Source organism: Branchiostoma floridae, chromosome 4 (genome assembly GCF_000003815.2).
Source record: "Branchiostoma floridae strain S238N-H82 chromosome 4, Bfl_VNyyK, whole genome shotgun sequence".
NCBI lineage: Eukaryota > Metazoa > Chordata > Leptocardii > Amphioxiformes > Branchiostomatidae > Branchiostoma > Branchiostoma floridae.
Genome location: NC_049982.1, coordinates 20,669,612 through 20,692,494, shown reverse-complemented (window position 1 = coordinate 20,692,494; position 22,883 = coordinate 20,669,612). Strand labels below are relative to the sequence as shown.

The window sequence follows — 22,883 nt, the reverse complement described above, 5'->3', positions numbered from 1 at the left end:
TATTTAGATATCACTTATGAGCCCCCGTTAGAAATGATAGAATCTTCCATATCCGGGCAGTAGCACTTCCGGGTAGCCCCAGGCGCGTCCACGTTTACACGACCAAGTCTTTCTGTAACAGTCTGCCCACACTTGTGAGCTAAAATGCCTCTGGAGTTCGAATTAGCGCCCGGTAGGATGATCGGGGGGAATCACCCATGCTTCATCATCGCAGAGATCGGCCAGAACCACCAGGGAGATCTGGAAATCGCCAAGCAAATGATCAAAAAGTGCAAGGTGATTATTCAATACCGTCAAAAATAATTATCATGTTATATGGCGGGCTTCTTCTGGAAAGTCGGAATGGTTACGCACTGCAAACAACTGCTACATCCGAAAGCTATGGAGTTACAACTTAGGGTACAATACTTCTACAATTTACTTTTCGAGTAAATGTATTTTTAATTGATATACCGGCACCGTTAATCTGGGTGTAACCAAACAGGTTGTTGATTGTAAACAAACCGCTAGAGGTCCTCGTTGCACTGTCCATTCAATCCACCTGCAGATCAGTCAGGCATGTGAACAACTTGGCGGTCTGTGAAGCTGCCCAAACTACCCGATACCTTAGTTTGAAATTAACGTTACGTTACACATTTCAGACATAACATATTAATGTTAGAAGTTCGGTAACTTAATCCATAAATGACAATTTGACCCGCCAAAATTTACCAAAATCCCCATTATCCTTGTACTGCCTTTGTAATGTTAAATGTTTTCTATCCCAACAATAACCTAATATCAGATCATTTTTCAGCCTCCCATTTTACCTACATCCCCTATGGGGTTGATATTGATAGATGCTGTGCACCACTTTTACAGGAAGCTGGGGCAGACTGTGCCAAATTCCAGAAGAGCGAACTTGACCACAAGTTCAACAAGGCAGCACTGGCGAGACCATACACCAGCAAGCACTCTTGGGGAGCGACTTACGGGGAGCACAAGCGCCACCTAGAGTTCAGCCATGAGCAGTACAGGGAGCTGAAGAGGTACTCAGAGGAGATCGGCATCATTTTTGCTGCTTCAGGAATGGATGAGGTAAGAAGGAACTTTTCTTGGTCCAGTTTAAAAAAAACTCACTGCCATACCCTTGTCAGTGTTGTCACATTTCAAATGCCAAAGTGTATGTCATGCTCAGTGGTAAGAAATTAAAATTTTCGAATCATACACAGCCAACAAAATTTTAACATCTTCTTCGCTAGACTACTTAGTAAGCCCTTCTGTGTGTATAATTGATGCGGAAAGTATCCTAAAAGTTATTTATTTATGTTAATCACCCTTCACACATTTGTTTATTTCAGGCAGCAGTGGAGTTTCTCCATGAACTGGATGTGCATTTCTTCAAGGTGGGCTCAGGAGACACCAACAACCTGCCTTACCTGGAGACGACAGCCAAGAAAGGTCAGCTGCAGGAACTTGTTGTTGTTAGTCTTAGTCTTGCTTTCCCCTCTACAGACATCAGAATGTTTTCACTAATGTCTGTAATGATGGGAAGGAACTGCATCCTAAATAGAAGTTTCTGAATATATTATGCACTGTATTACACATAGGGTATATTTAAATGTGTCAGAGGGTATTTTTCCTATAACCTGTATATAGTAGTCTCCAAGCAGACCCTACGGTGCCTTAGAAATAGTATCAAAGCTGGCAAAGGAGTATAGCCGGCCAAAGGGAGATAGCCGGCTAAGGGAGTCAAACGGGCACCGGAGGTCTGCCTGCACTGAAACAGGGTGGAGCGTTTCTATTCAACAATGGTGTCGCTGCCCCACCCTGTTGTCAAGTGCTAATTACTTTACGAGCGACTTACACTGGACGAAGTCAGTGATAGCACGCACTTCCCAGCGGTAGGTTCGCGCCAAATGGCGCCGGATTGAAAAATTTGACAGCATCGCAACGTAATAGAACAAGCGCCACAATACATAAAATATTTAGTTTAAAATCGATTTGAAGTCTGAAAATAATGCCAAACAAACTACAAATTTCGATATACATATATAATAACACCAAACTAACGTTATGAGTTTTAAAAACATGCCGCCTGATCGTAATCCTCTCTGTTATGTTTGGATGCGGTAGAAAGAACCACAACAAGCCAAGCGCGCTGCCATTTCTGTCTCCTGAAAGTTTATTTCTATTTCGTTCTGCGATTTTGTAATTTCGTCCGGCAAAAACTGCGTCAAGGACCAGATGTTTACTCCCGGCTAGCGACTATGGCTTGCATTGGTAGCATAGGGATTTCCCCTGACCGGTAGCGATGCCGACAAAGACATCCTTGCCTTCCAGAGTGGCCAAAATGGAATCGAGCTGTGCTTTCTTCGGCTCGAATCCCCATACATCGCGGAAAACACGTCATACTTTGGCCTCCATTGTTGCCGGCATTTTAAATCTGCTGGTAACGGTCATCGTAGGTGACCCGTGACGTGACTTCCCGTGAGACGGTGCAGGGGCGCACGAGCCATCACAGGCCGGGAGGGCAATTAACACCTACTCGGCAAGCACAGTTTAATAGGCAACAAATAGATGCTAATAGCGTCAGATCAGCCCGACTGAGGGCAGACCCTGGTGCCGGTATACCAAGTCCCTGGCCAGCTTTGATACCATTTCTAAGGCACCGTAGGGTCTGCTTGGAGACTAGTATATAGTATATAGGTGAAAGTTTGATTTTGTAAACGTTTAACTTACAGACTTAAGGTTTAGGTCATTTTTCCTTCTCGACTTCCAACAGCTTTTGCAAAAGAAGCAAATAAAGTTGGCGGACTGTTTCTGTTTTTCTCTAGGCCGCCCCATGCTGATCTCTTCAGGCATGCAGACACTGGACACCATGAGGAAAGTCTACAACACAGTCAAACCCATCAACCCCAACTTTCTCTTCATGCAGTGCACCAGTGCCTACCCACTCAACCCAGAGGATGTTCACCTCAGGTGTATCCAGGTTTGTCTCATGTTTAACCCCTATGCTACCTCAGGGACTGTGATTGCAACATCAGATTCTGTACCCTGCATGCCTTCAACTTAACCCCAGACTTGACTTTTTTATTTTGATTCTACTGAACTCTTAGGTCCTCTTAACATCATATGCCATCTCTCTTCTTATTACTTGAACTCAAAGTCAAGAACTCCCACAAAAATAAATGAATACAAAACTTTCATTCATACATACTTGGTTCAATTCAAAACAGACCTCTTTATTGCCTTTGACCTCTGCCCCCTGCCCCATGACCTGTTCTGCAGACATATCAGAAGGAGTTTCCGGACATCCCCATTGGCTACTCCGGGCACGAGAGTGGGATCGCCATCAGTCTCGCTGCCATTGCCCTGGGGGCAAAGGTCATCGAGCGCCACGTCACCCTGGACAAGACATGGAAGGGGTCGGACCACGCTGCCTCGCTAGACTTTGATGAGCTGGCGGAGCTGGTAAAGAAGGTTCGCGTGGTGGAGATGGCCATGGGGTCGTTTGTGAAGGACATGAGGCCGTGTGAGATTGCCTGTCATGACAAGGTGTGGTTCTGAAGATTTCTACAAACAGGACAATGTAGTACTAGTAGTATAGACATGCCAATAATATTGTCTCAAAGACTCAAAAGTTATTGTTGAAAATGGGGTACTCTGCTTGTATTTGTCATAAGTTGGTTTTAACCAAAGTTTCCATGTACTCACTTTGTAGCAGGCAACAAATTTAAGTCAAATTATCTTTCAGAATTCAAAAACTTGATGCATACACAGACAAAACTTTTGTCCAAACCCAACTTATCATTTTTTTTCAATGTTGAACATTTTACCTTCCAGTTAGTGTTTGTTGATGTTACTTTGCACAGTTCTGTCCCAGAATATACGGACAAGTAGACTTGCATTTTCCAATGAACATTTTACCTTCCAGTTAGTAGATGATACTTTGCGCAGTATTAAATGTCCCAGGATATATTAACAAGTAGACTTGTGTTGCAGCTTGGGAAGAGTGTGGTGGCCAAGCAGGATATCCCAGCAGGCACTGCTCTGACCATGGAGATGATGACAGTCAAGGTCGCTGAGCCCAAGGGCTTCCCTCCGGAGAACATCTACCAGCTGGTGGGCAAGAAACTCAAACGGGCCTTGGAGTGCGACGAGACCGTGGCAGGGGATGATGTTGAATAATGTCACCATTGACCCTCCTCTACTGAGTTATGTTGTAAGCAATAGATACACACCCAGTAGGGGGAAGGTCAAAGACATGTGTTACTTGTGAGGACAACAGAGATTAACCACAGTGACTTACAAGCAAATCAGTGGCCATCACTTAACTGAGAAGTATTCTGTTTGAGCAGTTATTTGCCTCACTGTGTCATCAAAACAAAATGCTTTTCTACTAGATTTTAGTGTAAAACTTACTGGTAACAATTCCTCTGCACAAGAGTTCTGTTGAGTCAACTGTTGAGATTGTTTTTCGTCTTTCTTTAATTTACCTACCAATACTTCACGCCAGTACTTCAGTGCGTGTTTAAGGATACTGAATAGTGCAAGGTATCAAAACTATGCTACATAGCTAAGCTTTACACCACCAAAACATATGAAAACAGTTACTCAATTTTACAGAGTTAATGACACAGCAGTTAGTCATTCAGTAAGGAAGCACTTTCAAAAATGTTTAAATGTACACTTTTACATCCAGTAACAATATGAAATTTCAAGTGACCACTCAAAAGTGACCACTACCATCTACATTTCACCCATTGTCATGGGTACTTTAATGTGGTTAGGTTTTTAAAGTTGTTTTTTTCTGAAAGCAATTGAATAACAGTCTGTTCAGCACTCTGTGTTTCTAGTAGTCTAATAGATATACTATCTGTTGTTTTCTGTTTATTTGTTTGAACCTTTGTTTATTCATTTATCTTATCATTTTGCTGTAGTTGTGTGTTGGTGTGTATTGATCAGTTTTCTGGCTATACTAGTGATATTTAAGAATACACTGTTTACATTTCAAGTGCCTTACATATGGGCAGCACCCAGGCTTTGTAGGTTGGGAGTTATAATTAGTGGAGCTGATCTTAGTTGGTGACTTCCATTGTGACCAGTCTACTGAAGTAAGGCATATACAGTATTCCTACAGATATTTTTATCTGACAGCTTAGCCTCCAAATAGCTAGACTGTATAAACGGTAATCATGTTGGACCCATTAGATAGTGACCTATGATGAGAACACAATCTGATCCAACCTGGTGTATGAGGCTAACTTGTGTGTCTTTTTGCCAGAGGTAGACATTGTTTTGTGCCAAAGTCAAGGCCATTATATCACAATGCATATTCTATCATGAAATATGTATATATGACATATGAAGACTTAGATGTTTATCCCTTTGGGGATACCTAAATGCAGAATCCAATCTATACTATGAGGACTTAGACAGCAAAAGGTTAATGAAATGTCATGTAACTCATGCAATCAGGTGTGCAATGGATGTAATAAAATGGCAGGATGTGTGTCAGATGTTGGAGTTGTGTGTATTACTGAATTGCTGGAAATCAAATTGACACTAGAGGGATCACAAAAGAATGAAGATAGAGGACCCAAACTATAAGACAATAATATAGGATTCTCACAAAACTCTCATAAAACAGACAATATTGTTTTAGTATTTATTTTGCAGGCTTCTATCAAATGTAGTTATCATCTGTAGGTCTTAGAATACAAAGGTCTGTTTCCATGTGATAATACATTATACATGTAGTGGCTTTAAGAAGGCACATGTAATGCCGTGTTCTCATTGCAAGAATTAACAGTCCAGAAGACACCTAGAATGCTGACGTCACATCAAGAATGTATGACGTCATCTTTCTAAGTGTGCAGAGGACAATATGCATTTCTACACTATAGTTATCATCCCAAAACAGTGATCTTGTAGTTTACAGGTCATGAATATCTACAAAGTGTTTCCAGAAAAAGTTTGTCAGCGATACATCATTTCCATATTTAATGCACAACAATGTACAGCAAAGCAATTTGTCATATGTCTCCTATTCAGTCCCCAATAATCACGCATCTATTTCTGTTGCAGTTTTATATGAGAGTGCACACAGCTTGAGTGCTTGTCTCCTAAGCTGCCAGAGCCTCTTTCGGAATGGTCGCGTCCTCTTCGATCGCCTTGGTAACCGTCTGACCAACCAGCTCGTAGATCTGGTCTGGCGGGATGCCGAACGGTTCGGCTGCCTTCACGCTCAGGTGGTCGATAGTCAGTTTGGTCCCGGCTGGAATGGCGCAGGCTGCCACCACACTCTTACCCAGCTGAAAATACAGAAAATACGTCATAACACTGCACATTCATATACAAGCATGTCCATTTAGTTGTTTTTTCCTCATTGGTGAAGATCATTGAACATTTTATCACAGTGAGGTCTGCGGTAAAGATGTCTGCTTTAGCATAAGAAAGAGTTTCAGATAGAACCATCATCGCTGGTACGTTGGGAAAGTAAGATTTAAAAGAAATATCTATATTTTTATGAGACAAGCGGTCCGAGGCTATTATGCCTTATAGTGCTTTAGCGAATAACGTTCGCTTTTATTTTTCAAAGTTTAATGTAAAGTCAACTTTTTATGACCTCATCATTTTATCCAGAAAGAAGAATTTAGAAGATTCTCCTTGTGTCTCCTCACCTTCTTAAAGAGTCCCTGCTCACTGGGGCGCGGTTCCTTGATAGGTTTGCCCAGAGCCGTCTCCACAATCCGGATGTTGTCACAAAGATCCTTCAGCTCATCAAACGTCAGGGACGCCGCATGGTCAGAGCCCTGGGGACGAGAACTTTTCCATCAATCAACGTAAAGAAACAGACAGGAGGAACTTGTTTGACAGCAAAGTTAGCTTAGAAAGTTGATCAGGTTTTTAAACAAGAGGACATCTACTGGGCCAGATGACTGACCTTCCAGGACTTGTCCAGAGTCACGTGACGCTCCACGACCTTGGCACCCAGACTGACAGCTGCCAGGGAGATGGCAATACCTGACTCGTGCCCAGAGTAACCAATGATGGCGTGGGGAAACTTCTCCTTGAAAAGCTGGAAGTAAAACGGTAAAAAATGTTGTTAAAATACTGGCGGAGTTGAGCAATCCAGACGAGGGCTTTGTGTTGTGAGAAAGGTGAGGACAGTTACAGGAAATAAGGGACACTTACATTAATACACCTCAGATGTACGTCGGCTGGAGGGAGGGGGTATGTGCTGGTACACTGCATGACGACAAGGCGCTTCTCGCCCGGCATGTTCTCTGTCACAGTGCCCACAGCCCGCTCCATGATACCCATGGACTGCATACCGGACGACAGGATCATCGGCTTTCCTATGGTAGAATGTAGGATAAACTTTATTTGTTTTTGTCATTTTTTTTTTATTTCGTATCATATCGCTTTTCATCTATATATGCCATGTGTTTCATATAAAGTACTGTAGATTATTTCTATTTTTGTTTATTGGTGTGTTTGTTTACCTTTGCTCGCAGTGTGCTTCAGGTAAGGCAGGTTGTTGGCGTCAGCTGAAGCGACTTTGATGAACGGAACATCCAGCTCATCCGCCAGGAAGTCTGCAGCTTTCTGTGGGGAAACATTGGCAGTTTATCCTCCATCGTCGTTTTGAATAGAATTAGGAATTATTGAGATATACCATTGTTGTTGTTTTGTATAACGTTTTCGATGTTATATTCAACTTATGTTTTAATACAGTTAATAGAATTTTTCATCAATCAGTGACTGTTATTAAGGGTAAGCACTAGGTCAAGACTTTGGGGTTAACGGTTACGTGTGCTTACCTTTAATAACAGTCACTGATTGATGAAAAATTCTATTAACTGTGAACATACGTGACTAATGAATCTCTTCAGCGATAACTTATGTTTTATAGGATGGAGGATCCTTCAATAGCAGACGAAGAAGTTCAAGTCCGTACCTCATCCATCGCCGAGGCGAAGAAGTAGATGCCTTGCTGTTTGGCGTAAGCCTGGAGCTCCTTGTACTGATCGTGGCTGAACTCCAGGTGCTGTTTGTGTTCGCCGTAAGTCGGCCCCCAGGCGTTGGGGCTGGTGTAAGGCCGAGCCAGGGCTGCTCGGTTGAACCGCCTCGTCAGCTCACTCTTCTGGAACTTTGCCGCATCTGCACCAGCCTCCTGCGGGAATGCATGGAGAACGTTATAAAGATCAAAAGAAGCGACGTGAAGCCCGATGGCGAACCTGCACATGGGTTGCTGGCGCGAGGGTGTCGTGTGCATTTCAGTCACTAGGGGGCGCTGTAGCCGCAGCAGCGAACAACTACAATGACAACTGGCGAGGCCTCTGCCTGTACGCTAGGTGTCTTGGTTAGAATTTTGGATATTGTGTGGGGTAACTACTTGCTATAGGTTACAAGCCATCAGTTATCAGTTACAAACTTGCTTTCAGGATAGAAATGCCATTTCAGGAGCGGTATGATAAACCGAAAACACGCGTCACTTGTATCTACAACTCACAGGATAGGACTTGAGGCAGATTTGGAAAAGGACAAAACATTTACGAAAACGAAAAGCAAATGGGGTCAATCCCTGATAGAAGACGCTTGCCCAAATGGGTCACAATCTATGTACCGGATGGCTTTATTCAAATCTTTTCGAACAAGGTAAAATATTTCAAAACTGCTCTCATTTAAGACGCCTCTTCTTTAATGATTTACAGCGCTTTCGTCCCCCTTTTTCATCCACGATTTCACGAATTCAGTTTACCGCCCAGCTAAGTGACAAAGATAGCCAGAGGGGATTTGTTACAAAGCCCGAGAATGGAATGCTAGTACCAGCAGCTACACAAACCATGCCAGCTCACTGAGACACTGGTCAGACCGGTTCATCAATTCCAGCTCCGCCCACCAACATACGCACATATATGGTAATAATATTTCCAAGGCAACGACAAATCAGATAGCAGCTCACAAATGATAGACAGCATGAGACTCCCACCTGGCTGGTTACGTGGCAGGCGCAAGGGAAAATTGACAGTGATTACAGGTGATCCCACGATGCCCACCTGTCTTTCTTATGCAAATGGAGGGACATGATAAAACGTCATCGCAACCCGTCCAGCTTCTTTTGCTTCGTTCACAACAAGACGGAAAGAAGCAATCTTGCTTTTCGCACCTGGCTGGAACATTCTTAAGGTATGGATACAAGTTAACTTTTGTATCGATTGTTTGCTCTCAAATGTAAGTAGCGAGCTGCTTGTGCCGTTTAACGTTATATGTAGAAGGAACAAAAACTGCACACAGAACATTTTTGGCAGAAATTGCACCTTTTACTTTAACAGTTAGACTAGCGCTGTCCTGCATTATCAGATGTGCTTCGTACAGGTAAGTGGAGTGGAAGATATAGCAATGGCGAGAGGTTTGCCTTACCTTGGCTTTCTTAATCATCTCTTTGGCGATGTTGATGTCCCCCTGATGATTCTGTCCAATCTCGGCCACCACAAAGCAAGGGTGGTCTCCTCCCACCATGCGGCCCGGCGCTAGTTCAAATTCTACCGACATTTTTAGTGAAATAAGCGCTAACTTCGCAAAACAAAAATTCTGGTTTCAACCGAGTTAAAGCCGACCAGGTCCCACGTCGAAGAGGCCTTAATGAAGGCGTTCACCGGCTTATATAGGCGCGGGTCATTACCTATTCCCTCAGGTAAACGGACGGGTCCATCTTTGTCTATACAGGTTAAGAAGGTTTTTATTTGTGGTAAAATACGGCTCTTGGCAGGAACCTGTTGACAAGGACGATTCGAACACTCTATTATTGTATCTCTAGTTCTACATTGTGAAGGTTAATCCACCTATGACCGTTCTGCAGGACGTTTCCTAAATGTTAAGTGCGATGTCTCCCCCGATATGGTTCTCGGTTGGACATGTCTGGCAGGCGTGTCGTCTGATATTATAATACCTGGACGCGTCACCACCGGTACCGGCCTTGTTGTCTATAAAACATGTCACAAAAGGCGTGCCCAAATTCAGGTCAGACTGTGACATTTGGAGACATCACTTGCTTTAATAATTACCCTCCATTTAACACACATACACGACATATCTCTTTAAAAACGCTATAAACTTCTCAAACACAGAATCAGATTCTGTAATAAAAGACACCAAGTCAACAAGCCATGGATGCTTGATATGCGCATACGATATTTTTACATGATTCCTTCATCGTAACCATCGTTGTTTTTTTTCAACATTTTGATACACGGTTTAACAACGGCCTAAACTTTCTAATACTGATTATAAACAGTTTCGAACCCCGCTGATTTAATCACGGTAACTTATGTTAAAAGCAAAGATCGCTTCAGCAGCTATGCTGTACAAATATTCAGGAAAATCATACTCTTAGATAAGAGACACTTTAGAGAAGTGTCAAAATATCTTAGTGGCACAAGTGGATGCTATCCTCTGTTTCTGAGACCCTGATATTTTTCCGCAAGGTTGTGTGCGTGTAATTTCCAAGCAGATCCTACGGTGCCATAAGATAGTATCAAAGCTGGCCACGTGGTATTGCCGGCCCTTCAGCCGGCTATACTCCGTGGACAGCTTTGATATTATCTTATGACACCGTAGGATCTGTTTGAAAATTAGTGTGCGTGCAGCACAGCAAAAATATAGGTATCAATACATACAGAGTCTACAGACTATTGAAGATTTCTCCTAAATGTTAAAATTATTCTGCAGAAAATTCCAATCAGAAAATGTCTTCATAACACTGCCACATCTGAAGTCAGTTTTACAAAAACACACAGTCACTTTAAAATTTCATTTATTATTGTCAAATTCATTGAAAGTCACATATTGTTAACCCTCATCCGACCGTATGGGGTCATTTTTGACCCCAGGAGTATATTTTTATCTGTCATATCAACATTTTTCATCGGAGAAAAAATTCCTTCCATGAATTTGTTTGTAAACAAGTCTTACAACATCTACCAAATTTCACCGAGTTTTGCCCATTATTGTATAAGCTATACTTGAAAGTTTGTGTCTGGTTCGGTGGGGTCAAAAATGACCCCAGCCAATTATGAATCATTAATTACATAAATATCAATACATTTCAAAAGAATAACAGGCCTTCCTCATCAATGCTATTACAGCAATAACTTACAGTTGCTTAGATGAGTAACCACCGAATATTTTGAGAGAAATTTAATATTTTAGTGTAAAACACAGTTTTTCGACATTCTGCATAAATTATGATAATACGCACTTATTCGTATGCTAATGAAAGTGAAAATGTTTCTAATTGATTAAGAAACAATATATGGACAGAATGTGCAGAAGGAACCTACAAGAATGATCTTTGCGGGAAAATAGACAAGAGTTATTGTATGTATGTGTTTAGATGGCGGAATTTGGTGCATAATTAAGTAATAAATTCGTTACTTTTCACAAATATTGTATTTTTTCTTGTTAGATAACATTATTATGCTATCAGTAATATTGCAGCATCAAAATTTTTATTTAGAAATCGATAAGACAACACATTGTTTTAGTAAGTTGAGTATGGTAGATTTTCAGAGCAAATGTGGTTTCTCCTTATTTAATGCATAAATTATGATAATGAGTAATAACTACTGACACCAAAACTTGTCAAAATATTTTTCATAGATTGGTGAAACGGTAAATACATAGAAATGACAAAATAAGCCAGCAGAAATATGTCTATGAGCAAAACAAAATGGGGTCAAAAATGACCCCATACGGTCAGATTCGTCGTAAAAATGTAACGGTCGGATGAGGGTTAAAACATCATTCAGTGGTGTGAAATTCATTCTTCCTTCTAAGAATTCTGCCTAATCTCTTTAAGACTGTTAAAAACTCCTTAATGCATTACTCAGAACAATAACAACATTACACTCAAATTGTCACAGTTGAAACTTCCAGCATCATTTAAAACCACTGACCGAAAATTTAAAATCTTTTAACAAGACCCCCTTATTTACAAATGGTATCACCCTCCATGCAACTTCTGCTAGGTAACATTTGCAACTTCAATCAATAACTGCCTGACATCTGCTTTTTCTTTATCATTTCATTTGCATTAATTATGTATTTCCCAACAATTAGTAGATAAGGTACCCTAACACCCATCAAATACAATTATCACATTGAATATTGCACAGAAAGTTTACATGCCATTTGTACAGTACATGCACAAGCTACCTGCTTGGATACCTCCACCACAAGTTGTGTCATCTATTGTTTGTTAGGGAAGCAACCTCCTATCTGCCCTGCTGTCAACCAAGATCAATACAGACCAAACAACAGCCATCATAGGGAAATAGATGAAAATACATGTGGACTTCTGAGTATAACTATATACATGTATGTAACACACCAGGGTTAGAGATATTTCTACCAGGCAGAAACTATGGTATTAAAGATAGAACAAATGAAGGTGGTTATATGAAAACAGGAGTGAAGATTTCATGCCTGTAGCAACTGTTTTTTTGTTGTTGTTGTCTTTAACAGGTCATGAAAAAATAAATGCCTCAGCCCTGTATAAGTTTGTTAAGAACACATATGATACAAATGATTGCAATTTTAAAATATTCTGACCAGTAGGTAGGGCCAGTCAAATATATCTTTAGGGCAATGAGAGATTAATATACTAGTACATCATCTACACTTTCTCACTGCTTTTAGTTACACAGATTAGGTTTGTCAAGCGTCCACCTAGCCAGTATCAAAGCTGTGACTCATCCAGTTGCAAGAGAGACGTATCCAGATAGGGAGAGGGGGGTTCTTTCATCACCAATCTCGCTCATGAGGGGGTCTGTAATCCAGGCCCAGGTGTCTGAAGACATCTTCCTCAGTTTGGCAGGGGAGGGGGGTGCCGCCGAATATCTTCTCTTTCCCCTGCGATAGATCACAACAGAAGAATGACACAGCAGAACCCAAAATGATTACTACAGCTGGATGGATTCAATACAGTAACATTACATACTTCTTTAGAATTATGTCTGATAGTATGTAAGTCATCAGCGTATATGCTTTTCAAAGATTGCCCTAAATTCACTGACTAAATTTAAAGTACGTGTACATTTCTTTATTGCCTGGTATCCAGCCGTAATATAGCTCCCGAGTCTCTTCTCTCCTCTCTGCAATTGCATTGCCTGGTATCCAGCCGTAATATAGCTCCCGATACCAGGCTATTTCTTTATTCTGCTGGTATATGTACAAGGTGCATTTATTGTCAGAATAAAAGATTTGTAAATCCCCACTGGACCCACTCACCCCTGTCTGAAGACATGTAAATCCCACTTTACCTACATAAACCTGTTCTAAGACATGCCGACTTTGCAACCATGACACTCTAATCCCTATGGATGACATGAAAACAAAAGGGTGTACACAATGGGAGGATGTTCCAGGAACTGACTAAGCAGACCTGTCTAAACAACAACTGTATCTACCCCTATTTTTCCTTCTAGAGACAGTAACACATGTCACGGACCTTACGAATGACTCCGGTGTTCAGGGAGTGCTCTGAGAGAGACATACCCTGCACAACAATGACAAACAAAGTCAAAGGTTATTGCACAATCATTGCAAAGGGTACAATGTATGGTAAATAATGACCAACTCTTTACACTAGTGTACTAATCAAACATCATTTTGAACATCGGTACACAGTCTTTCAAACAATATGAAAAACATTGCCCATCATAATAAAAACAACAGATTATTGAGGGAATTTTGAGACTTTTTTTTCTCCTCCTCAACTCATGAATGTAACGTTATATTAATCATAAATGAGCAATTAAACAATATATAATAATGCAATTGATAAACTAACAACGGAGGTATGCTCGACCTAAATAAAGTTTCCAACCATTTTGTGTTGAACTTGACAATAGACAATTATTATAATGAGTGTTGAGTGCTGCAACAACTCATCAACGACATACATTTTTTTACCAATGTTTTCTCATTTTGTAATGCTCATAACAGTAATGTTCATGAAGGCTATTCTTTTGTAAGCTACTCTGTGAATTTGCAAGCTATTGCCGTGCAAGCACTGTATCAGCTTGTGGACTATTCACAAATTTACCAAAAGGAATTATCACGTTTCTTTCTTCAAATTGTCCCAAATCAATGTGTCACCCATCAAATCCAGATTGGACACGTGTGGGCTTGATAGTGTGCCTCTGTAACCATGGTACATATCAATAATTAATCAATGGCTTTTATGATAAAGAAAAGTTAAATGTCTCAAACAATTAGCCTAGTCCGAAGGGGACATTGTTATCTTTCATAGAATAGTGGATGCATAATTGATGACATAGACGGCACTTTCATTCCCCAACAATTGTTTTCTCACTTCGAGGTCATGGGACAGTTACGATTCATGGAGGACAGATTGTGTTTTTTTTTAAATGATGATCTAGGTCATTTGTCATCTTATCTCACTTTTTTGTCAATGAAAAAATACAGGCATACAATCTGGAAAAAACAGATGTATATGTGACATCAAGGAGGTTTTCTGAATATAACCTCCTTGGTGACATCATCATTGGCTTCCGTCCGTCTAAAGAGACGATGGGTATACGGGTACATGGGTATGTGTACACGTGTGCAAATACAGAAAATCAAAATCAAACCTGGACAACCATTGTAGAAGCATTTGGGTTCAATGGGGATAACAAAGGAAATATTCTGTCCATTATGATTTCAGAATCCCAGTGGGGAATGTGGATTAAAGTTTCATGCCACTCTGACTTTGATAAATTAGAACTAATTCTCTGACCACTCCCTGGCTTATGAATGAAAAGTTTGCAGTAAATACTAGAAACCTTTAACCCTGGCACATTTCACACTGCTATTACCACAGCAATGTTTCTGGGTGATTTGTTACATTTGTATGTTGGTGTGCCAAACCAGCTGTACTGTATGTTTGTCTTGTCATTTTGCACTTCAAATAAAGATATACATATGCCCAAAGTATGTGCCATACTCAGGACTAAATTCACCTTCTTGATGGCCAGTGCCCTCATGGACCTGTTGAAGTGTGCGGAGCCAGTGAAGTACATCAGGGCACAAGCAAACTCACTGTACGGGATTACTATTATGTCCAGCCGCCGGTGCTGGAATACAAAATATGAACACATTTACCATTTCTCTTATAAGTGTAAACTTTTTAGTATAATAGCATGATGTGCTGAGAACTTAACAGGACCTGGCAAAATATCAGTTTCATTTCTGTTGATTCATGTAACCTAGAAGCTAGTCCAATCCTGGTTCTTGGTCTGTTGGGTTGGTTGGTCTGTAGACTGTAGTTGAACACATGTACTAGTATTGTTATGTACATGTGTTTTATTACATAGGCCTACAGCTACAAGACTTAGTTACAAAATTATCACAGTTTGTCTGACTGTGTAAACTGAAGTCTGCACGACTAATCATGCTTTTAAAAACTGTGGTATACTATTTGCACTAATGCATGCTTGGACATGTAATGGTTATATGTTTGACTGCTGGGCTATCTGATTTTTTTCCATCACATTTTATTCTGTTGTAGCTAGTCATACCACCATTACATGTACATCAACAGGACACAGCTGACAGCTCATGTTAATCCAGTTCTTGCCATGAATCCGCTCTAGTACACCTGGTGGGTATGCAGGAAGTATCCGAGTAGGTATTCTCACAGCAACCCACCCGGAACACCATAAACAAACTTAGGCATGGTTCTAGATGTAACCAAAAACCCAACCCTCTGTCTTGCGTTCTTAGGACCCTCATCTCTCTTAGTGGGGATTTACTATCTAGTGTGACATCTTGTGAGGAAATGCCTGTCATACAGGTGTTACTGAACTCAAACATAGGTGTGGTTATCAGATTGTCACTCCCCACTGCCTTTAGAAACCACCTGTTAGACTAAGTATATCTGTAGTTTATCTTATTCAGTCAGATCAGATTTTGTCATTTACCAATCACAATCAACATCTTGAACTGAGAAACTCTACAACTGTTTTTTTTAGGACTGTGTCTGACTCAGAACTTCAGCCCTCACCTTTGGTACCAAATCTACTGTACATCACATTGACCTTCCCCCTGCTGCCTAACCGTGACCAGTAAAGAATCCGTCACCATGGCTACTGCAGTGTTCTAAAGGTTAAATATGTAGACAATGTCTCTGTGCAAAATAGGGAAGTAAAGACTTGGCTTTGTTTGGAAAAAAGTTAGACTGTTGACTACTGATCACCCAGCGCATGTGTAACATTCAACCTCTGACCTTCAAACACATAACCAGTAGTACTAGTAGGCTCCCTGTCCAAGCATTTGTCCATGTAAAGGTCACTATTGACGTCACAATTAGAACTACATTGCTTGATATGTCAGGTCATGACGTTGACAGGAATAAGCCATTGATGCTGTAATCATCATGTAGACCTTCTAATCATACTGTTGCTTCAACTCGAGGTAGTTCCAATGATTATTGGTGACTAATTACTTAATTGGGACTGGACAGGAGCTTTACCTAAGCTACAAAAAAAGCCTTAAACATCAAGAGTGTGTAATGTGTTGATAACAGATTACATACTACTAGAGTTGAGGTTAAAAACTCAATACAATCATACGTATTTGCATACTTGATGACAAACAGTACACAACACATCAAACGAAATGGGGTTGTGGAATTATCAGACTGAGTGAGATTTGTTAAGTGCTCTGTCAAATTGCTTGGCTGCAGCAATGCTCCCTATAAAGTACTGCTGCTCCAGTAAGACACACAGTTGTCCGTTGCACCTTCTGTCCTTTCCATTGATCATCAGGTACATAATGTATGTGACAGTACTACTACTGCACTACTACACAGGTACATAATGTATGTGACAGTAGTACTACTGCACTACTACACAGGTACATAATGTATGTGACAGTAGTACTACTGCACTACTACACAGGTACATAATGTATGTGACAGTACTACTACTGCACTACTACACAGGTACATAATGTATGTGACAGTAGTACTACTGCACTACTACACAGGTACATAATGTATGTGACAGTAGTACTACTGCACTACTACACAGGTACATAATGTATGTGACAGTAGTACTACTGCACTACTACACAGGTACATAATGTATGTGACAGTAGTACTACTGCACTACTACACAGGTACATAATGTATGTGACAGTAGTACTACTGCACTACTACACAGGTACATAATGTATGTGACAGTAGTACTACTGCACTACTACACAGGTACATAATGTATGTGACAGTAGTACTACTGCACTACTACAACCCTCACCTTCCTGCCCTCCCCAGGCAGGCGACACACACCCAGGTACTTCTTCTGTTCTCCATTGTCCTCCTGGGTCACAAGGTCATCTGTCAGGAAACCTGCAAAACAAAATGTTCAATGTCAACTTTCCTGAGGTTCTTATTGATATACTCTTCGGTCTTCCCAGTAAGATATTTATGCTATCATCCCCTAACAATGTTTGCTTGAATAAATGGCAATAAACCCAAGCCAAGTGTAATTGAAATAATTGAATTTCCTTACACATACACCTGTAAGAAAGAAATTAATATGTTGGTGTATCAATCGATAACAATAAACGTACATATCTGTGTATAATCACAGAGAGAGATCTGGGTAAAGGGAAGGCTTGAATGCAGCCTGTACCTGACAAAGAGATTTGTTTATTACCAAATATATATGTCCATATGTTTTGAAACATCAATTTGCATGGAAGTTTCAGAAACCACTCTTTTTAGTACTGTTGCTTGTAAGTGTCATGTATATACTGGTACAGGCTTTTTATTAACATCAGAGTCATTTCAATTCTCATTTTATCTGATGTTAAAATCAATTCACTCCTCTAAAATATTTGGGGTTCATGAGGGAATGTATCAGGACAGAAGAGCTTTGTTCTAATTGGCCAGCTGTGTGAGACCTGCTTGGAGCAGTCGAGTCCCGATTGGTTGAAACTGAAAGAACTTCAATACAGACTTTCCTCTGATTGGCCATAGCTGTAACAGAAGTAACATACTACAATGGGACAAACTTTCTTCTGATTGGCCACAGCTGTCTGAGTGTATTAGTATAAAGAAGACAAGATTATGTTGAGGCTGTATTTGCATGACTACCTCAAGATATACTATTGCAACAGAATAATTGCATTGAAATACATAAGTACAGGTCAGCTGGATCCACAAATGTCAACTGTGAAATTTTTCATTCATCTGCTTGATAACCTGGCAATACGGTGGTATTACAATTATTGTGATAATGAAATAACCATTTGCTTCTATTTCTCAGGGACATCATGCTGCGGATCGAAGGTTTGATAGCCGCTGTCTTCACACCAGTGAAGGAGAATGGTGACCTTAACCTAGACATCATAGATCAGTACGTCAACCACCTGGTGTCCCAGGGTGTGCTGAACGTGTTTATCTGTGGCAGTACTGGCGAAGGTGCAAGCTTCTCATTGGCTGAGAGGAAACAACTGACGGAGAAGTGGGTGTCTGCTGGAAGTGGGAAGTTGCAGAACGTGATCGTCCATGTGGGCGGTATCAGCATCCCGGACTCCCAGGATCTTGCCACACACGCGGAGAGTGTTGGGGTACAGGGGATCAGCACCCTGCCCACCGTGGTCTTCAAACCAAAAAATGCCTCCAAGGTGGCCGAACACCTCAAGATGCTGTATGATGCTGCCCCCAAGACCCCCCTGCTCTACTACCACCTGCCTGGTTACACAGGTGTAGACATACTGATAGAGGACTTAGTCAATGCTGTGGAGAAGCTTGGAGTGCCAACATTCAGCGGAGTCAAGTTCACTGGGGCCAACCTGAAGGACTTGCGCCGTAGCATCAGGCTGTTTGGTGACAAGTACATGTTCCCGTATGGCTGTGACGAGCAGATGCTCTGTGTTCTCCCTCTGGGCTGCAGGAGCTTCATTGGGAGCACCTACAACTACGCCGGACGTTTGTACAACAAACTGATCGAAGTGTACAAAAATGGAGACATGGAAATGGCACTCAAGCTTCTCGACAAATCCCAGTCTCTTGTCGGAGTCCTGTTTGCTCACAGCTTCGACGCCGGGATCAACAAACAGGTCATGAGCCTGGTATCGGAAATCGACATGGGTCCTCCCCGCCACCCCATCGTCTATCGCTCTGAAGGCGAGATGAAAAAGGTACGCCAGGAGCTGGAAGAAGCAGGATTCTTCAATGGTATTTATTAGTAAACTGTCCTGCACACTTAAACTACATGTCAAGTTATTAAATTCTGAGACTGACTTCCATGTCCGTGTGGACAGTATATGAGACATTTGCAATGAAACAACTCACATCCTGGTAACATGCAACTGTTGTAATACACCTGACATTTTCTGTATACCACATCCAATCAGCCTGCATTAAATGAAAAGGAATTAAGAGGAATAAATACATTAAAACTGCACTACACAGTCACACTACCACAAAAGAGGACTAAAAATTAGATAGACAATGTTGGACCAACAGTTAGAAAGGTCATTCCTGTCTGCAGGATTTGGATGGTTGGTAGTCAGGTGGTTTAAGTTGTATCACCACAATGGTTTAACTATTAACTTCATCATGACTGTTTAAGTCAACTTATATCTGCTCATTATATCATCTGGACAGTAGCCCCATCAATGTTGATATTTCCTAGCATAAGTGCATGTAGCATTAAGTCAGTTGGGCTGATAGCCAGTGTATGTCTGATATCAGAATAGAACATACCATAGCAAACTAAGGATACTACAAGTGAATAGTCCTTGAGCAAACACAGAAGTAACGGTAACTTAAGTAATGTTATGTGCAATCAAGGAAAGGGAGAGTGGTCATCCTTTACTACGGAGAGGCATTATGCTTTCAAAGAACAAGTATGTGAAATGATATCGTAAGTGTTCTCAACTTCTCAACATGATATTAAGAGTGCCAACTTGTCTGATGAAAGAGTATGCTTCAATCTTATAAGACATTTTCTTCCATTATAAAAGGTGTCATCCAAGATGTCAAAATCTGCAAGAGATTGTGCACTCGTCTCGCATTTGTTCCTGTACCAGTACACTATAATTCCTTCATTGTTCGTTTCATGTCAAAAATACATACATAAGTCAGTCGAGGACATCGTCAGATGCCAACACGGGAAGCATGCTGGACCCTCCTTCTCCACTCCTCCCTATCCTTCATCAGTGAACGTAGTTCATTTGTGCTGCTCAGTCTGTCGAGCCCGGAATCTCGCTTGAGTGTGTCTATAAAGGTGGTTTTTCTGCCTGCCAGGTTTTCTTTTACCCTGGACCGGTTCCCATAAGATAAACTCATTTGCCACTAGTTCTGGGTGTCGCACATAGTGGCCAGAGAGCTGCATGCGCCTTTGCCTGATCTTATCACTTAGTCTAGGCAGGTTACCATATAGTGCTGTGTTCTTTACATGGTCCTCCCAAGACACATTTAGAGCTCTCCTTAGCATTCTTGTGTACATGCCATCCAGTGCCTTCTCATCCTGTATTGTTAGTGTCCAGGTTTCTGAGCCATACAGCAGCACACACTCGACTGTAGAGACAAAGAGGCGTCGTTTAAGGTCGTCAGCCATTCCCGACTGCCACACTCTCCTCATGCTGTGTAAGGCATTCCAAGCTAGTGCTCGTCTCACTTTCATGTCGTGTGCTGTTGAGGCAATCCAGCCACCGAGGTACTTGAAGTCGGGTACTACCTCTAGTCGAGTGCCGTCAAGAGTAGCAACATTCTTGTCTGTTGAATTGAAAGCAATGACCTTAGTCTTTTTCGTGTTCAACTGTAGGCCAATCCTTTGACATTTACGCTCGACTGCATTACTGCAGTGTCGGATATCAACGCAATATCATCTGCGAAGTCTAAGTCCGTCACTATTTTAGCTGGTATACATACATAAAGCGTTTCTGTATGACTTATAAACAAAGGTACCTGTCATATACTAGTAGAGCTGATCAGGAATATGGTCACATATAAGTCCACTCAAATAATTAATAAAAGACAATATTTTATTGTTGGACATTGTTGATTTGTTGTCTTCTGTTTTGCTCTTGCCTCTACATGAATCTAGACTCATGAACAGGGGTATTTATAATTGATTCTATTGACTTTGGGGACATAAATTATTAAACTCTGCCTATAAGACTATTCTAAGTAGGAGCCAAATCAAGTATTCATGATCATGACAATTAATAAAGGGCCAATTAATAAAGGGCCCATCCAATTCTGTAGTAGGGAAAGAAATGTCAGTCCAACTCCAAGTATCACATGTTCAGATCTCCATTATGAAGTAAGTGCCTTATTCATGCAATTTGCTGTTGCAAGTTGTTTGCAGTCCAGTTGATGGGAATTTTATGATCTAACACTGACAGACTGACATCAGTTCCATCTAATTATAACCACATTGTTCCATTGAAGTCCTCGCTCATCCATTGTCTCCGACCTGATCTACTAGAGCCACCTGTCGGAGATAATCCATACTACACAGTGCAAACTAATACCCATGGCCTGCAGTATACAGACCAACCGCCAGGGGTCGCTAATGTACAGCACATAGCAACCTGACACTGTTTCAGCGCTTCTTCCCGTACGTGATTCAAGGCAATCAATCTTAAACTTGCTCACTTTTTGCCACGAAGAGAACATGAAACTGGGTGACTAGAATTAGAAGGACTCGTTTTGTAACAATTTTCTGAGAGTTTCTTGATTGAGGGTTATTAAACGTTTTCCTTTTCTTGAGAGAGATGCGACGTGGGAGTTTAATGTTTGAATCCTTCAAAAATCAAAGCGGTCTCGTTCAACCCCGATCCTCATGCAGTCCGGCATCGCCGGTCCTACGTCCGGTTCCAGCCTGCTACACCGGGTCTACCTACCAATGCCTCCTGGATGCTTCTACGGTACTCTTGCAGATAACTTCGGATCTTCCCGTCAGAGGCCTTGTTTTCGGTAGCTGTGACTCATCCCTATGATGTCATATGGTTCAAGCAAATTCAACATTATGTTGTGACAATGCACAGTGTCGCAATCAATAGGGGGATGAATATCATCCAAAAGAATTCGTGACAAATGGCACACCACAAAATATACATTTCAGTGAATGATACAACCTATCTTACTTGTGCCGTAAAAGTCACGAAATGTTTGGTTGTCATAGAAACAAGATGGCAAATGACGTCATCGTGACGTCATTGCCACGCCTGTGGTCCTGTGAGAACACACGTCAAATACTGGTACATGTACATGTACATGTAATGTCACGCACTCCAATTTTCAAGTCGTGTTCTTCAATAATTTACCTCAGCGCCGAGTGCCTGCGAAGCTGGTGTGTTACGTCGAAGGGAGGTTGTCTTATACCGGCTATATAGATACAGAATTTCGGGTTCAAAATCATATAGATAATCCTTGGTACCGACGTAGCTTTCTAGAAATTCCAGCCACCAGTCTCATATAACGTCCTTGAACAAACCTAGCACTTCGAAATTGCATTCCATTGTGAAATACAGCATATCTCATACTGTACAAAATAACAAAGCGAAATTACATTTTTTTTAAATGACTAACGTAATAACATTGCGTCAAACCGAAATCCAATTGATTGAACGTCCTAGCTAAGACCCAGACAATTGGTCCATGGAGAGTTCCCGCCAATAAAACATTCATTTCCCAGAGCCCCCTCACAACAGAAGATTGAATTTTAATATTCAGTGGGTCCGATAGTCTGTCAGAAATCATCTTATTTTTCCGCCATTTTGTGGACACATTTTCAGACTTTTGTTGCGGTCAGAAAAAAAAAGAACACTTAAGCCTAAACCTTCAACATAAACATTAATTTAAAACAAAT

At 41.1% G+C, this 22,883-nt stretch overlaps 4 protein-coding genes across 4 annotated transcripts in view; 2 read left to right on the top strand and 2 right to left on the bottom strand.

Moving 5' to 3' along the window:
- The first annotated feature begins 53 nt into the window (after positions 1-53).
- On the top strand, positions 54-5,497 carry LOC118412952 (sialic acid synthase-like). The gene is made up of 6 exons (XM_035816028.1): positions 54-276; positions 862-1,077; positions 1,341-1,440; positions 2,817-2,971; positions 3,271-3,537; positions 3,985-5,497. Exons 1-6 carry the CDS (start codon positions 145-147, stop codon positions 4,168-4,170), a joined length of 1,056 nt encoding a protein of 351 aa, XP_035671921.1. The 5' UTR covers positions 54-144; the 3' UTR covers positions 4,171-5,497.
- Positions 5,498-5,636: 139 nt separating this feature from the next.
- LOC118412951 (sialic acid synthase-like) lies at positions 5,637-9,642 on the bottom strand. The gene is made up of 7 exons (XM_035816027.1): positions 9,412-9,642; positions 7,946-8,161; positions 7,491-7,593; positions 7,180-7,343; positions 6,929-7,063; positions 6,666-6,797; positions 5,637-6,296 (listed from the first exon to the last, which is right to left on the bottom strand). Exons 1-7 carry the CDS (start codon positions 9,541-9,543, stop codon positions 6,108-6,110), a joined length of 1,071 nt encoding a protein of 356 aa, XP_035671920.1. The 5' UTR covers positions 9,544-9,642; the 3' UTR covers positions 5,637-6,107.
- Positions 8,244-20,056, top strand: LOC118412953 (N-acetylneuraminate lyase-like). The gene is made up of 2 exons (XM_035816029.1): positions 8,244-9,177; positions 18,324-20,056. Exons 1-2 carry the CDS (start codon positions 9,059-9,061, stop codon positions 19,246-19,248), a joined length of 1,044 nt encoding a protein of 347 aa, XP_035671922.1. The 5' UTR covers positions 8,244-9,058; the 3' UTR covers positions 19,249-20,056.
- The window catches only part of LOC118412950 (DNA polymerase lambda-like), a 38,055-nt gene continuing 26,956 nt past the window's right edge, over positions 11,785-22,883 (bottom strand). Inside the window, exons 8-11 of the mRNA XM_035816026.1 lie at positions 17,310-17,401; positions 15,015-15,128; positions 13,499-13,546; positions 11,785-12,900 (exon numbers count right to left, since the gene is read on the bottom strand). Of these exons, the coding sequence (XP_035671919.1) occupies positions 12,793-12,900; positions 13,499-13,546; positions 15,015-15,128; positions 17,310-17,401 (362 nt within the window). The 3' untranslated portion in view covers positions 11,785-12,792. The remainder of the gene's footprint in view (positions 12,901-13,498; positions 13,547-15,014; positions 15,129-17,309; positions 17,402-22,883) is intronic.